At 36.2% G+C, this 13,698-nt stretch overlaps 1 protein-coding gene across 1 annotated transcript in view; it reads right to left on the bottom strand.

Moving 5' to 3' along the window:
* Nucleotides 1-13,698, bottom strand: part of SMCHD1 (structural maintenance of chromosomes flexible hinge domain containing 1) — a 173,213-nt gene that overhangs the window by 16,573 nt on the left and 142,942 nt on the right. The window contains exons 40-45 of the mRNA XM_066353570.1: nt 12,963-13,048; nt 11,654-11,776; nt 7,398-7,588; nt 5,585-5,694; nt 5,241-5,311; nt 439-610 (exon numbers count right to left, since the gene is read on the bottom strand). Of these exons, the coding sequence (XP_066209667.1) occupies nt 439-610; nt 5,241-5,311; nt 5,585-5,694; nt 7,398-7,588; nt 11,654-11,776; nt 12,963-13,048 (753 nt within the window). The remainder of the gene's footprint in view (nt 1-438; nt 611-5,240; nt 5,312-5,584; nt 5,695-7,397; nt 7,589-11,653; nt 11,777-12,962; nt 13,049-13,698) is intronic.

Genomic DNA, 13,698 nt, shown 5'->3' with positions numbered 1-13,698 from the left:
TCTCTCCACATCCATGAATTCTGCAAATGAAAAATACTGTTTTCCAACTGCAGATGGAAAATATTGTTTTAATTTGCTATTGGTTGGATCCAAGGATGTGAAACCTGGGGATATGAGGACCAACTATATATTTAGTGAAAAAAGTCTACATATAAGTGGACCCATGCATTTCCAACCTGTTGTTTAAAGGGTCACCTATATATGCACTTCAGAGCACAGTTGTAAAAACAATTATATTGGCTGACTAGAAACAAGGTAATGTAGCCTATAGAGGGGGAAAATGGAGGCAAGAAGTCACATGTACATAAAAAACCCATTTTATTCATATTTGGTACTCGTTAATTTTTCATATTATAATAAAATATATCAATACACAAGTCCCAGTACACAAGGAATTAAAATCAAATGAGAAATTACTCAAGTACTTATTCAACCTACCTATTTGTTCCCCTAAGACCAGACACTGTTTTGGTACTGGAGCACCAAATACCATTCCCCGAAGTTTGTCCATTGGAGGAGCTTTATTCTGAAGGCCCCCAAACTTTCCGTTACTTCGAATCCGATCTCCATCTCTGGTGAGCAGGGTAGGACAGTGTGTAATTTTAACAACCTATTTTAAGTAAACAGGTATTAGTGAGTCTAAAACATTTCAATTGTTCTAAGAAAGAGGTAATCATTTAAGGGTTCTGAGATTTAGAAATGACATGGTCATGCCAAAATTTTCATAAGTGTTTTAATAAGCTAATGATAAAAAAATGAACTGGGGAAAAACAGAGGCAGGGCAATGATTTAGGATGAAGAATTCTAAAGTGTGAGCCTACATTAGAACAGAGATAACATAAATGGAAAAAAGTAAAACTGACAGCTTGACTGATAAGAGGAAGGAAGAGAGGGACCAGCCTTATATATTAAGTTCTAATGTATACATTATAAATTAACATGTAAAAATACCTACTCCAATCTAATATTAAGGTAATACTTCAGAAACCTGTGCTTCTGAAAGCCATGGCAATATCAAGGCAGCACTGTAACTCAATTTTCTTCTTTTAAATACAAATTTTCCAAATGATCAAAAAATAGCAAAGAGGGAATACTAAACTGAAGAAAATACAAACGGAAAGCACAGGGCGGAATCTTCAGAGGACAACACTACAATTGCAACTTGGGAAGTAAAAGAACTAGTAATGTGAGAGTTGAGGGAACTAGAATTATTTAGTAAAACCTAAGTCATGGCAAAAAGGTAGCGTTAGTCAAGAATTAAATTCTTCAGAGAAGTGAGAGCATAAAAGAGAGATACTAGATTTAGTATTTCATAATCTTTAAGAGTGTTCTTTCAAAATAGATCTAGGAAATATATACGTATATAAAAAATTAAATGTTCAACTTCAATGGTAATCAGAGAAGCAGAATTCAAATGAAATATTTTTACTACTCAAAATGTGAAACCATGTATACCGCACCACACACCACACTGAATGTCAAGAGAGCTATGGAGAAAGGGTCTTCTTGTACTAATATGCTCTGGGACAGCCCTTCTAAAAGGAAATGTGACAAGTATTAAACAGCTAACATTCTTCATGAGCCAGTAATTACACTTCTAAAAATTCACTCTAAAAAAATAAATCACAGATGCGAACAATGTGCCCTGAATGAAAAATACAAAATTTATGTTTCAGTAAGTTACATAAATAATGGTGTTTCACATAATAAAACAGAATGCATACATTATAAAATGACTGAAGAACATTATAACAACATGTAAAAATACCTACTCCAATCTAAAATTGAGGGTAAAATAGTCTTTTCAATTATGAAAGATTAAATAGAACTTGATATTTAAAAAATGTAAAAGTAGTAGGTCATGTCATAGAAAATCATGACCAGTATTTACTCTTTTAATATAATTCCAGGGGTACTTTGCAGATGTTTCCCCAACGAATTGAATATTTAAAAAAATATTAAATTAGATGCCTACTTGAAGAAACCCTGTTGTGAATTCTTTATTAAACAAACGATAACACCCTACTTTCTTAGTTTTGGTTTGGATTTATGTTTTCTAAAAGTGAACTTTAAAAGTACAAACTGTGTTCATGTACTATCCATTTATCAGCAACCAGGCAATGTTTTTAAGGTTGTTTGTTTGTTTTTTTGTTTTTTTTTAAGTGAGAGGAGGGGAGATAGTGAGGTAGAATCCCAGATGTGCCCCTACCAGGATCCACCCAGCAACTTCCATCTGGGGCCCGATTTGGTTGATTTGAGCTATCCTGAGTGCCCCGGGCTGATGCTTGAACCAACCGAGCCACTGCCTGTGGGAGGGAAAGAGGGAGAGAGTGGGGAAGAGAAGCAGATGGTCGCTTCTTTTGTGTGTCCTGACCGGGAATCGAACCCTGGACGTTCATATGCCCAGCTGATTCTCTATTCACTGAGCCAACCAGCCAGGGCCAGTTTTTAAGGATTTGTACCACTTAAATAATAACAAACACACTCAGATTTACAGACTTGTCTATTTTCTTGTTCACAGAGTGACAATCTAAGTCTTTAGCCTCAGGTAGAAAGGACATTTTAGCTCCCCTTTTACAATTCTGCTGATATTATTTTCATGGACAGTTTTTTAATGCTCAAAGTATCCTTCAATCTTATAATTCTGCTTTACTAAACACTTTATTATGACAAAATTCAATGAGTAAACAACAGTCCGTCACTCTGGGAAATACCTATTCACAACTGCTATAGGAACTAGTAAGGGGTGGAATAAACAAGGGGTTGAACTAGTATAAATGGCATGAAACATTTAGGAAGAGAAAATAGTAACAAAGACTACTGAAACCTAACAATGTTACCAAGGGATTTCATAAAAGCCTTTCTCAGAAGGGCTTTAAAACAATATTTAACCACAGGAATAACATGACTACATTCAAAACTTTGGAAGCAAAGAAATCAATATGTGCTATACCAATTATGAGGAACATAATTTTACTTGCTTTTGTCACATACTGCTCCATGATGTTTTATCTGAAGCTAACTGCAGTCTTTCATCCTTCCTAAAAAGTTTTCATTCATTAATTCTTCAAATATTTCTATGATCCTCTTCTTGGTACTATGCTTAGACTTTGAGATTTTTCTCATTCTGTCCTCCATGACTCTCAACCTTTTTTTCTTACATTCCTTCTCTCTGAGCTGAAGTCTGGATAATTTTTCTTACCTATTTCCCAATTCACCATTCTCTCTTAAGCTGTTAAACCTGTCCAGTGAGTATTTATTTTTTACACACACACACACACACACACACTTTTTTTTTTCCTGAAGCTGGAAACAGGGAGGCAGTCAGACAGACTCCTGCATGCGCCCGACCAGGATCCACCCGGCATGCCCACCAGGGGGCGTCGCTCTGTTGCATCCAGAGCCATTCTAGCGCCTGAGGCAGAGGCCACAGAGCCATCCCCAGCGCCCGGGCCATCTTTGCTCCAATGGAGCCTCAGCTGCAGGAGGGGAAGAGAGAGACAGAGAGGAAGGAGAGGGGGAGGGGTGGAGAAGCAGATGGGCACTTCTCCTGTGTGCCCTGGCCGGGAATTGAACCCAGGACTTCTGCACGCTAGGTCAATGCTCTACCACTGAGTCAACCGGCCAGGGCCTATATTTTTTATTTTTAGAAGCTCAATTTTTTTTTTTTTGAGACAGAGAGGAGTGAAAAGCATGTACTTGTAGTTACTTTACTTTAGTGGTTCAATGATTGCTTCTATAGGTACCTTTACTGGGGGGGGGGGGGGTGACCCCTTTCTCAAACCAGTGACTTTGGGCTTCAAGCTGGCAACCTTAAGGTGTTGAACCTGGGACTGCAGAGTTCCAAGTCAACACTCCATTCACTGTACTACTCCCTGTCAGGCTGAAGCTCTATTTGATTTTTTAAAAGATTTTATTTATTGATTTTACACAGAGAGGAGAGAGGGAGGGAGTGAACAGTATTAACTTATAGTTGCTTCACTTTAATTGGTCATTGGTTGCGTGTCATATGTGCCTTGACTAGGAAGGCCCAGGGCTTTGAACCAGGACCTCAGCATTACAGGTTGATGCTTTATCCTCTGTGCCGCCATTGTCCAGGCAGCTATATTTGATTTCAAGTTGACTTGTTCTTTCCTAATTTTCAAACACTTTCATTTCTTGAGCTATATTAAACATATTTTTAAAACTTCTTCTCTTATATTCAATATGGAAATTATTTCAGTTCTAAGATAAAGGTGAATTTCTCCAGAGAGAATATATGCTTCCTCTCATCAGATATTTAAGATCTTCTTGCTGTTTCCAGAGGTACATGGAATTGAAATGGAAGTGGCAGGTATTATTTCTTTCTTTACCCTCACACTAAGGTTTAGCCCTTTGGGGGGTTCCAGTTTACTAGCAAAGGCCTTCTATCACCACTTGGAGAAACCCACAGAGATATGAGAACTAATACATTATTTTTGTTTAAAGCAACTTTTGGAGTGTTTATTATGTAGCAAGTTACTAAAACATTTATATTGCCAAATTGTGCCTTCAGAGATAAGTTGAATTGTATACCTCAAAATTTGTGTGTTGAAGTCCTAACCCCTAGTTCCCCAGGATATGACCTAATTTAAAGATAAGGTCTTTGAAGAAGAAATCCAATTAAAATGAGGTAATTAGGTTGGGCCCTAATCTAATGACTGGAGTCCTTATAAAAAATGAACATAGTTATGGACAGATGTGAACAGAAGAAGGTAACCACCACAAACCTAAGACACAGGCCTGGAAGACATCCTTCCCTAAGAGCCCTCAGAAAGAATGAACCCTGTTCACACCCTGAATTTGGATTTCAAGACTCCAGAACTGAGAGACAATGAATTTCTATTGTTTAAGGTAATGCGATACTTTGTTACAACAACCCTAACGACTAATAAACAAGGGCTACATAAAATTACATTCCTATCAACATTTTCTGAGAGTACTCTTTTCCAAAACCACCACCAAAAATCAGTTTTGAGTCTTAGATAATTTCATAGCCCCCCACAATGTCTCATTTTAACATGCATGGTGGCCTATTCATATATTTTGCCCAATTTTATGTTGCTTATCAATATGTAGGACTTAAATAGATTTTGACAAGGTTACTTAGTTATCTGCACATGTCATAAAATGAAGTTATTTCTCTTAAGTATATAATATATGAAATATTTAAAAACATATTAGAATTAAAGCTACAAATTAAAAATAATTCAAACACATACCTCTTTTCTATACTGATTGGCAGCATCCAAATTATCCAAAATAATGGTGTCTCCTAACAGCATACCAAATACTAAAAAATTCAATAAATAAAAAATTTAAATTATGACACCTTCTTTGGCCATATGAATATATTAAAACATACTGAATATTTTTCTTACAAAGAATGCTAACATAAGAATTTTATTCAACACTCTCCTATAATTGGAAAAAATTAGAGAATTAAAATTCATAAAACTATCACCTATAAACTAAATAAGAATGTAAGTTCCAAAATTAGTAATTTATATTTCTGGTTCACAAATATAACATCTATATAAAATCAAGTCACCATAGTTTCCTTTACCTGTTTCACAATGCTCTATGTTATCTGGAAATGTTAGCAAATCTCGGGCAAAGACTGGATCTCCAATAGGTATAAAATATAATTTTCCATTTCGGTAATGAGGCAGAGGTCTGAAAGAAAAGAAGAAAATTTTAAAGTATTAAAACTAATACTACATTTTAATAAAAAAATGTAAACTAAGAAAAACATGAATATATCACATTATTGTGATGATTTAATCAACTCTCATCTACAAGTAAAACTCCTGAATTATTATTCCCTTAGAAATAAAAAGCCTTTATCATATAAAAATATCTACTTAATTTTATCTGTATTACTAGCTTCAATTAGTTTGTAAACTCAATATAAACTGTTGCTATTTGACAATGACATAAGAATAGTAACCTCTAAAGCTGGCCCCAAATGAGGATGCCAATAATATAACTGCATCATGGGGACAGGGGCCCTGGAATGGAGTGAAGGGCAGGCTCAAGACTGAGACACAGGTGATACAGGTAGCACCCAGCATACAGAATGAGCAACTGAAGCTGAGAGGTAACAATTGGATTCAAGAGATAGGGGCTGGTTGGGGAGTGGGGCCTTTCCTTTCCATATAATGTACTGGTAGTTTTTCAAATCTTGAAGGTGGAAGTGCTGGAGAGTCGAGGCAGCTCTAGGAGCTAGTTAACTCAATCCCAATTAGAGGCACAATACCAGGAACAGAGGAGATAACTAGTTCCTAGTGCAAACTTTAGCCCTAAATACCAAATTCCTACTTTTCTTGAATCATGGGTTCTTAATTTGGTCTTCAGGGATTATGGACATAAGAGAAGACCTCCTGAAGGGAAAATTATTCTGGCAAAAGTATTATTTACCCTTATCAACACAGTAATTATAATCTGATGGGATTTTCCATGTTGCTTAAAATGGATCTTGAATAGTAGCAGAATGAGAGATTTTAGAAGCAGACAAATTTGAGTTCAAATTCTAGTTGTTTTCTTAATTTATTTTTATTACAAAATGAAATGTTAGTTTAATAACACAGTAGACTTTTAATGAGTTCCCATTCTCCTTAAAGTCCCTATTTCTATGCAACTGTAGGGCTAGCAAAGCTTTGTAAATCTGAGAAAATTCCTGGTCAATATTCTTACACATTCTAATTTTTCTGTTTTATTGCCATTTTCTTCCAGGTCTTTTAAAGTGGATTTTAGGAAATAGTCAAAATAAGATATTTTAAAATTTAGATTAAAGATACCTAATTGATTTGCATGGTAACTACCTAAAATCATATTTTGAAAAGCAAATGAAGAAATAATTTCTTAAATTAAAGAAATGAAGATTTATATTAAAATAGGATATAACATCCTAACTAGATGGTCTTACATTTCACCTTTGCTACTGGCAGTTACAATAGAGATGCTCTCTACCTAAATGATGTCTATTTATTTTCATATTACATAAATAGGACAAAAGACATGCATCTATACCCTTACTCTAAAGGAAGCCATTTCATATTGCTAGCTAATGATAATGAAATCTTTCCATCTTTGCTGAGGCAAAACCCAAAAATGTGCTTTGGGTTTGTGTGTGCATGTGCTATGTGTGTTTCATATATACAAAAAAAAAAATTAGCAAATTACACATAGCCAGCATATATAATTGAATACACTGCTACACTGATCTTAATGAACTATACACATTTATAATGAAGATAAAAGAATGCTGACGATTTTAGTCATTTCTCAGTTTGTTTTAGGCATCTTTTTAGAGAAAGCATTTTTAAATTCTGAGCTTTTATTTCATAAAAAAAATCATTATTTTCACTTTAGCTAACCTTTTCCAATCTGGGAGAGTCTTCTTATAAATAGAATCAAGGGGCAACACCTGCTGACGACCTTGGGTTTCATCATAGATACGACGTGCAGCTTCAGTGGTCAGGGTGACAACACAATCCATATCACTTGCAAGATGCCAAGAAATAACCATTGCAGCTCTGTCATCTTCAATTTGTGCCAGGTGTGCAATCTATAACCCATTTTAAAAAATCAAGTATAAAGCTCTAAATATATAAAAATTTGATATTAAATATTTTAAAAGTCCAAGTCTAAGGGGCAAAAACATTTTTCTGAAACACATGAATTAATATTATCAAATTGTAAAAATCTACTGGCTTGAATATTAAATTGTCAATTCTGCTGTTAAGTTTTAGAAAAACTATTCCACAGAGTAAAACACCAATAAATTTTGCAAATGAGCAAATAAAAATAAATGGAATAGTACAGCTAATTAATAATGTACATTTTTCACATTTAATATCTCTACTATTGGGAACGTGTTTTAATTAAGTAACCATAGAATATATTTAAATAACATACACATATAATAAATGGAGTTTTAAGATTCAATAAACATAAGTACAGTTATATACCATACCCTTCTAAGTAGATATTTTACTCCAATATCATGGAATTTCTTTCAGAAAAACTTCTAAATGTCACAAATAAGAATTATTTCTTCTGCTTATATGAAAACTTTGGAACTTAGGCTCGATAGCCACTCTCCTATTTACAAACACTTGAGTCATAAGTAGGTATTCTTGTTCAAAGTCCAACAAGGGTGAAATTTTGTGGCCAATTTAAAAACCTCATTTACTGCACTGTTATGGTCCAATTTACCCTTTATCTTACCTAATCTGGTGGTAAAAACCTGCCCTAGCAATGAGAAAGTTGTCACTTTTAGAAACATCATAATGCCTAACCATGTACTCCAATTCTCCTGAAGTTAGTGGGAAAATGGTAGGAAAACAGTTATGTGGAGAAACTAACACATGTAAATGAAGATAAAAAAATGTTCTAGCAAACAAAGGAAGGATTAGTAGTGACAATCAAATTAATATGACATCATTCTATTTTTGACCATCAGTGCCAGGACAGATAGGTGTCCATTTTGTGATTGATCATAAGTACCCTAATTTTTTAACTGCAGTAATTAATTTCAAGTGAAGATATGATTGGAAGCCCTCTAGACTCTTCAACACTATACTTTCTCTATAAGCTTTAGGTGATACAAATATACACAGTATTATTTTTTATTTTTCCAAATACTTAACCCTAAGACATGCAGTCACTCTTTTAAGCTGTGTAGCACACACAATGTTCTATTTATTCAAGCTTTAATTACTTTTCCAATTTTGAGTCTACCCTAGCTATTTTCATGGATGTTGCTAATTTGTCCTCAAGGATAAAAGATTCATGGCCCTGAGGTCCCGGGTTTGAAACTCTGAGGTTGCTGACTTTAGTGCAGGCTCGCCAGTTTGTGCTGGTTAATTGACAAGATCCAAAGATGGCTATCTCAATGCTCAAGGTCACTGGCTTGAGCAAGAGGTCACTGGATCAGTTGGAGCCCCCTTGTTAAGGCATGTATGAGAAGCAATCAATGAACAGCTGAAGTGCCCCAATTATGAGTTGATGCTTCTCATCTCTCTCCCTTCCTTTCTTTTTAAAATAAATAAATAAATAAATACATTGTAAACTCCTCTATCTCCTACTATATTACATATTTATTTATTCTAGTTTTAGAATGCCATAAAATTATTTAAAAAATGAATCAAGGAAGAAGATTAAACATAACTTGAAATAATTTTCTCTTGCTGGTTAGGACAGGGCTTATACTTCTGCGAGGACAGAGGAAAAACTACATAAATTTCCGTTTTCCCCCTGATTTTCAAGACATGTTATGATAAACTTCTGCCTGAAAGACTTTTTTTTTAGATTTTATTTATTCATTTTCATTTTCAGAGAGCAAAAAGAGAGTAAGAGAAAGAAAGAGAAGAGGGGGAAAGCAGGAAGCTTCAACTTCCATATGTGCCTTGACCAGGCAAGCCTGGGGTTTTGAACCAGTGACCTCAGCATTCCAGGTCGACACTTTATCCACTGCGCCACCACAGGTCAGGTGAAAGACTTAAAAATACATTTCTTCTGCTAAAATTTATTTTATACTTTGGCAATAATCTTACATATTGAGCAAGAATTTTTATCAAATGAATCACTGAATGTGGGATGGTAGTACCTGAAGTCAGGCTAACTACTATAGGTATCAACGTGCACAAAATCATAGGACTGCTTCTTTCTTAAAATTCTATAAATTAATTCAGAGTAATAACAATTAAAAAATTATAAATTAGCATTTGTTTTCCAGCTTATAAACTTTCTTCCTTCCTCCCTCCCTCCTTTCCTTCCTTCCTTCTCTCCTCTCTCTTTATTTTTATTAAGTGAGAGGTGGGGAGGAAGAGAGACAGACTCCCACATGCGCCCTGCCCAGGATCCACCTGGCAAGCCCCCTCCAGGGCCATGTTCTGCCCATCTGGGGCCACTGCTCCTTTGCTCTTCAATTGAGCTATTTTAGCACCTGAGGTGAGTCCATGGTGTCATCCTCAGCGCCTGGGGCCAACTTGCTCAAACCATTTTGAGCCATGGCTGCGGGAGGGGGAGGAGAAGGAGGAGAGAGAGAGCTTGAGAGATAAGGGGGAGGGAGAGGGGTGGAGAAGTAGATGGTCACTTCTCCTGTGTGCCCTGACCAGATATCGAACCGCTGAACCAATCGGCCAAGGGCCAAATTCACATTTTTAAATTTTCATTTATATTTGGGGTTTTCATATGTAACAGAATTTTGGTAGTAAACATTGCTACACACTTTTAGAGTAAGCATTGTCCCCTATTTTTAGTGTGTAGTTTGCTTGTGAGGTTAGATAACCACTTATAAATAAACTACCATGGACTTCAGTTAATGTCTAAGTTCTGCTTCTTACTAATTATATATCGACAAATTAAGTTCTCTGAACTTCGACTTCCCCACATAACAGTAGAAATACTATAAAAAGTTCACAGGGTAGTTGTAAAAGAATGATGTACAAAGACAATAAAGAACAGTGATAGGCCCTGGCCGGTTGGCTCAGCGGTAGAGCATCGGCCTAGCGTGCGGAGGACCCGGGTTTGATTCCCGGCCAGGGCACACAGGAGAAGTGCCCATTTGCTTCTCCACCCCTCCCGTAGCCAAGGCTCCATTGGAGCAAAGATGGCCCGGGCGCTGGGGATGGCTCTGTGGCCTCTGCCTCAGGTGCTAGAGTGGCTCTGGTCACAACATGGCGATGCCCAGGATGGGCAGAGCATCGCCCCCTGGTGGGCAGAGCGTCGCCCCTGGTAGGCGTGCCGGGTGGATCCTGGTCGGGTGCATGCGGAAGTCTGTCTGTCTCTTCCTGTTTCCAGCTTCAGAAAAATGCAAAAAAAAAAAAAAAAAGAACAGTGATAAACAGCACAGACTATGGGGTCAGACTGAGTGGGCTTGAATCTAGGCTCTTCCACTTGCTTGCTATGTAACCTTGAGCAAGTTTTTAAATCTTCAGTTTTTCAGTTTGTTTCCTCAGTTATAAAACAGAGATAAAAGCAGAAAGCTAGGATACATATTAAATAAAAAAGTTTAACAAGTAAAACACATATTCATTTACCATAAACCTTAACACTATTAAAAACTGTATATATTAGGGACACCTACAAGAAACACTTTCTATAAAATAGAATGTTCAGGTTGAGTAACAGTTGGATAAAAATGAAAATACAATTCGGACAAAAGGTAGAACCAAAAGGGAATAGAAGAAAAGAAAGAATGGCACTCTGGGCAGCAAACATGTATAAAGAGTTCTTTGTTGTTCTTGTTTTTTCTTAAGCTCTAGGAGCACCCCCTAATGAACTCTCTAGTAATATTAGACTCAAATTCTGGTCACTCTCCAGTTGTCTCACTGAAGTCTGAGTCACACAGAAAGGTCTTGGCTACCTTTATAAAGCCATACGACATGAAATTATCTCTAAGTAAACAAAAAGCCTTGAAATAAGACATGTTAATTTCTACCATAGCTCTCAACAGTTAATAAGAATTATGGAATTAAGTATACATTTCAGTTTTGAAGTCTATCAAATCTCTATTATAATGAAAGCAAGTAATTTATTGAAAAAAATTAAAAAGTAAAAAGAGAACACATTTTGAACAAAACAAGATAATAAAATGTACTGCCTCTCAAAAAGCTTAAACACATACCTTTCCCAAAACATTTCCACTGCTTTTAGTATAGTTTGGAAGAGTACATGATCGTCTGGGTTTTTTCTTTAGTTCTTCCTGTTCTAATATCTTTCTTTTCAAAAGTGCTTCAATGTGTGGCATCTGTAATATATAAAGGAAAATTAACTATAAAGCCAAGTACTCTTTCACCAGACTGTCCATAAATAGAGCAAAGAAAAATCAACTGGACAACCCAGTAACATAACGTTACTATGCAAGCATTATTTTAAAGAATATGGTTATAAGCTGCCAAAATAGTTCAGTTGGGAGAGCATTAGACCAGAGATCTAAAGAATATGGTTATAATATTTGTAAAGCTTTTACCTCACTGATTTTTTAACTTAATCAAGAAATATAGGCCCTGGCCGGTTGCCTCAGTGGTAGAACATCAGCCCAATGTGTGGATGTCCAGGGTTCGATTCTTGGTCAGGGCACTCAGGAGAAGCAACCATTTGCTTCTCTACCCCTCACCCTTCTCTTGCCTTCTCTCTCTCTCTCTCTCTCTCTCTCTCTTCCCCTCCCGTAGCCATGGCTCGATTGGTTCAAGTGAGTTGGTCTCAGGTGCTGAGGATGGCTCTCTGCCATCTGCCTCAGATGCTAAAAAAATAGCTCGGATGCCAAGCAACAGAGCAGTGGCCCCAGATGGGCAGAGTATCGCCCCCTAATGGGCTTGCTGGATCCAGGTCAGGGCATATGCAGTAGTCTGTCTCTCTGCCTTTCCTCCTCTCACTAAAATAAAAAAAAAAATAAAAGTAAAAAAAATCTTAAAAAAAAAAAAATACAACTAAATAATAAACTTCTTTTCGAAACATATATGGGTGTGCCAAGTTTACAGTTGTGAGTATGTGAAACAGTTTATTCTTTTATTATTTACTAATTATTGTATTTTCTATACAAATGTAAACCTATTTTTGCCCTACTTGTACATAAAATAATGTAAATTTAAAATATTTTAGTCTTTTGTTACTTTATCCCATTTTCTTTGCTACCATATATACTGACTAAAACTTAGTCTCTTCAATGCAGTTCTCAAGTTGGTGTACAATTAATTCACTTATTGGTGTCATGACATTAGAAATACAAACTTCAATTTGTTTCAAAAGAGTACTCTATTCTTTTGTTAGACCTTTTTAATATCTAGCAAGTGACAAGAATACAATTCACTTATGTCTTAATACCCCAAAACAATAGTGCCCATGAGATTTCTAATGAAGTATAAAAGGTAAAAAGAAAATTATAGACTAGAATTTAATAAAAAAACTCTTTCACATATACTTGGAAACTGTACCTGTTGCACTGCAGGAATGTCAATATTATGTGTTTTTAGTTCATTGCGGATCTGGGCCTCTTTTAATTTTGCCCCTTCAACTTGGCCTAAAATTAAAAACAAAAAACTTGTATAATGTGTAATAACTCCCAAAATATAGTTTTCAAAAGTATTTTCAGGGAACCTGGACAGTTAGCTCAGTTAAGAGCGCTGTCCCAATACAAGGTTGTGGGTTCAATCCCCAGTGAGGGCACACACAGGAAGCAACAATGAATGCATGACTGAGTGGAACAACAAATGGATGCTTCCCTTTTCCCCTCCCGCCGCTCTTCCCCATTCCTCTCCATCTTTAAAAAAAGGGGGGGGGGCCCTGGCCGGATAGCTCGGTTGGTTGGAGCCTTGTCCCAGAGTATGGAGGGTGCCGGTTCAATTCCCCGGTCAGGGTATATACAGGAGCAGTTTGATGTTCCTGTTTCTCATTCCCTGCCTCTCCCTCCCTCTCTCTCTCTCAAAAAAACAAAAAACAAAACAAAAACCCCCCCCCGAAACCCCCAATTTCTTTTGTTTTCTTTTTAATGACTGATCTAAAGTGAAAAATTATAAGTGACTATTTTAGAAATTCAAAATAAAAATTAAGATTTTAAAATTAAGGCTCTGATCCAATATATAAAAATAAGAAACAAAATTAATGTGGTTAAGAGAGATATATTACAGGCCTTGGCCATTGGCTCAGTGGAGGACCATCGGCCTGGTGTGT

Source organism: Saccopteryx leptura, chromosome 11 (assembly GCF_036850995.1).
Source record: "Saccopteryx leptura isolate mSacLep1 chromosome 11, mSacLep1_pri_phased_curated, whole genome shotgun sequence".
Classification (NCBI taxonomy): domain Eukaryota; kingdom Metazoa; phylum Chordata; class Mammalia; order Chiroptera; family Emballonuridae; genus Saccopteryx; species Saccopteryx leptura.
This window is presented reverse-complemented; position numbering and strand designations above follow the sequence as displayed.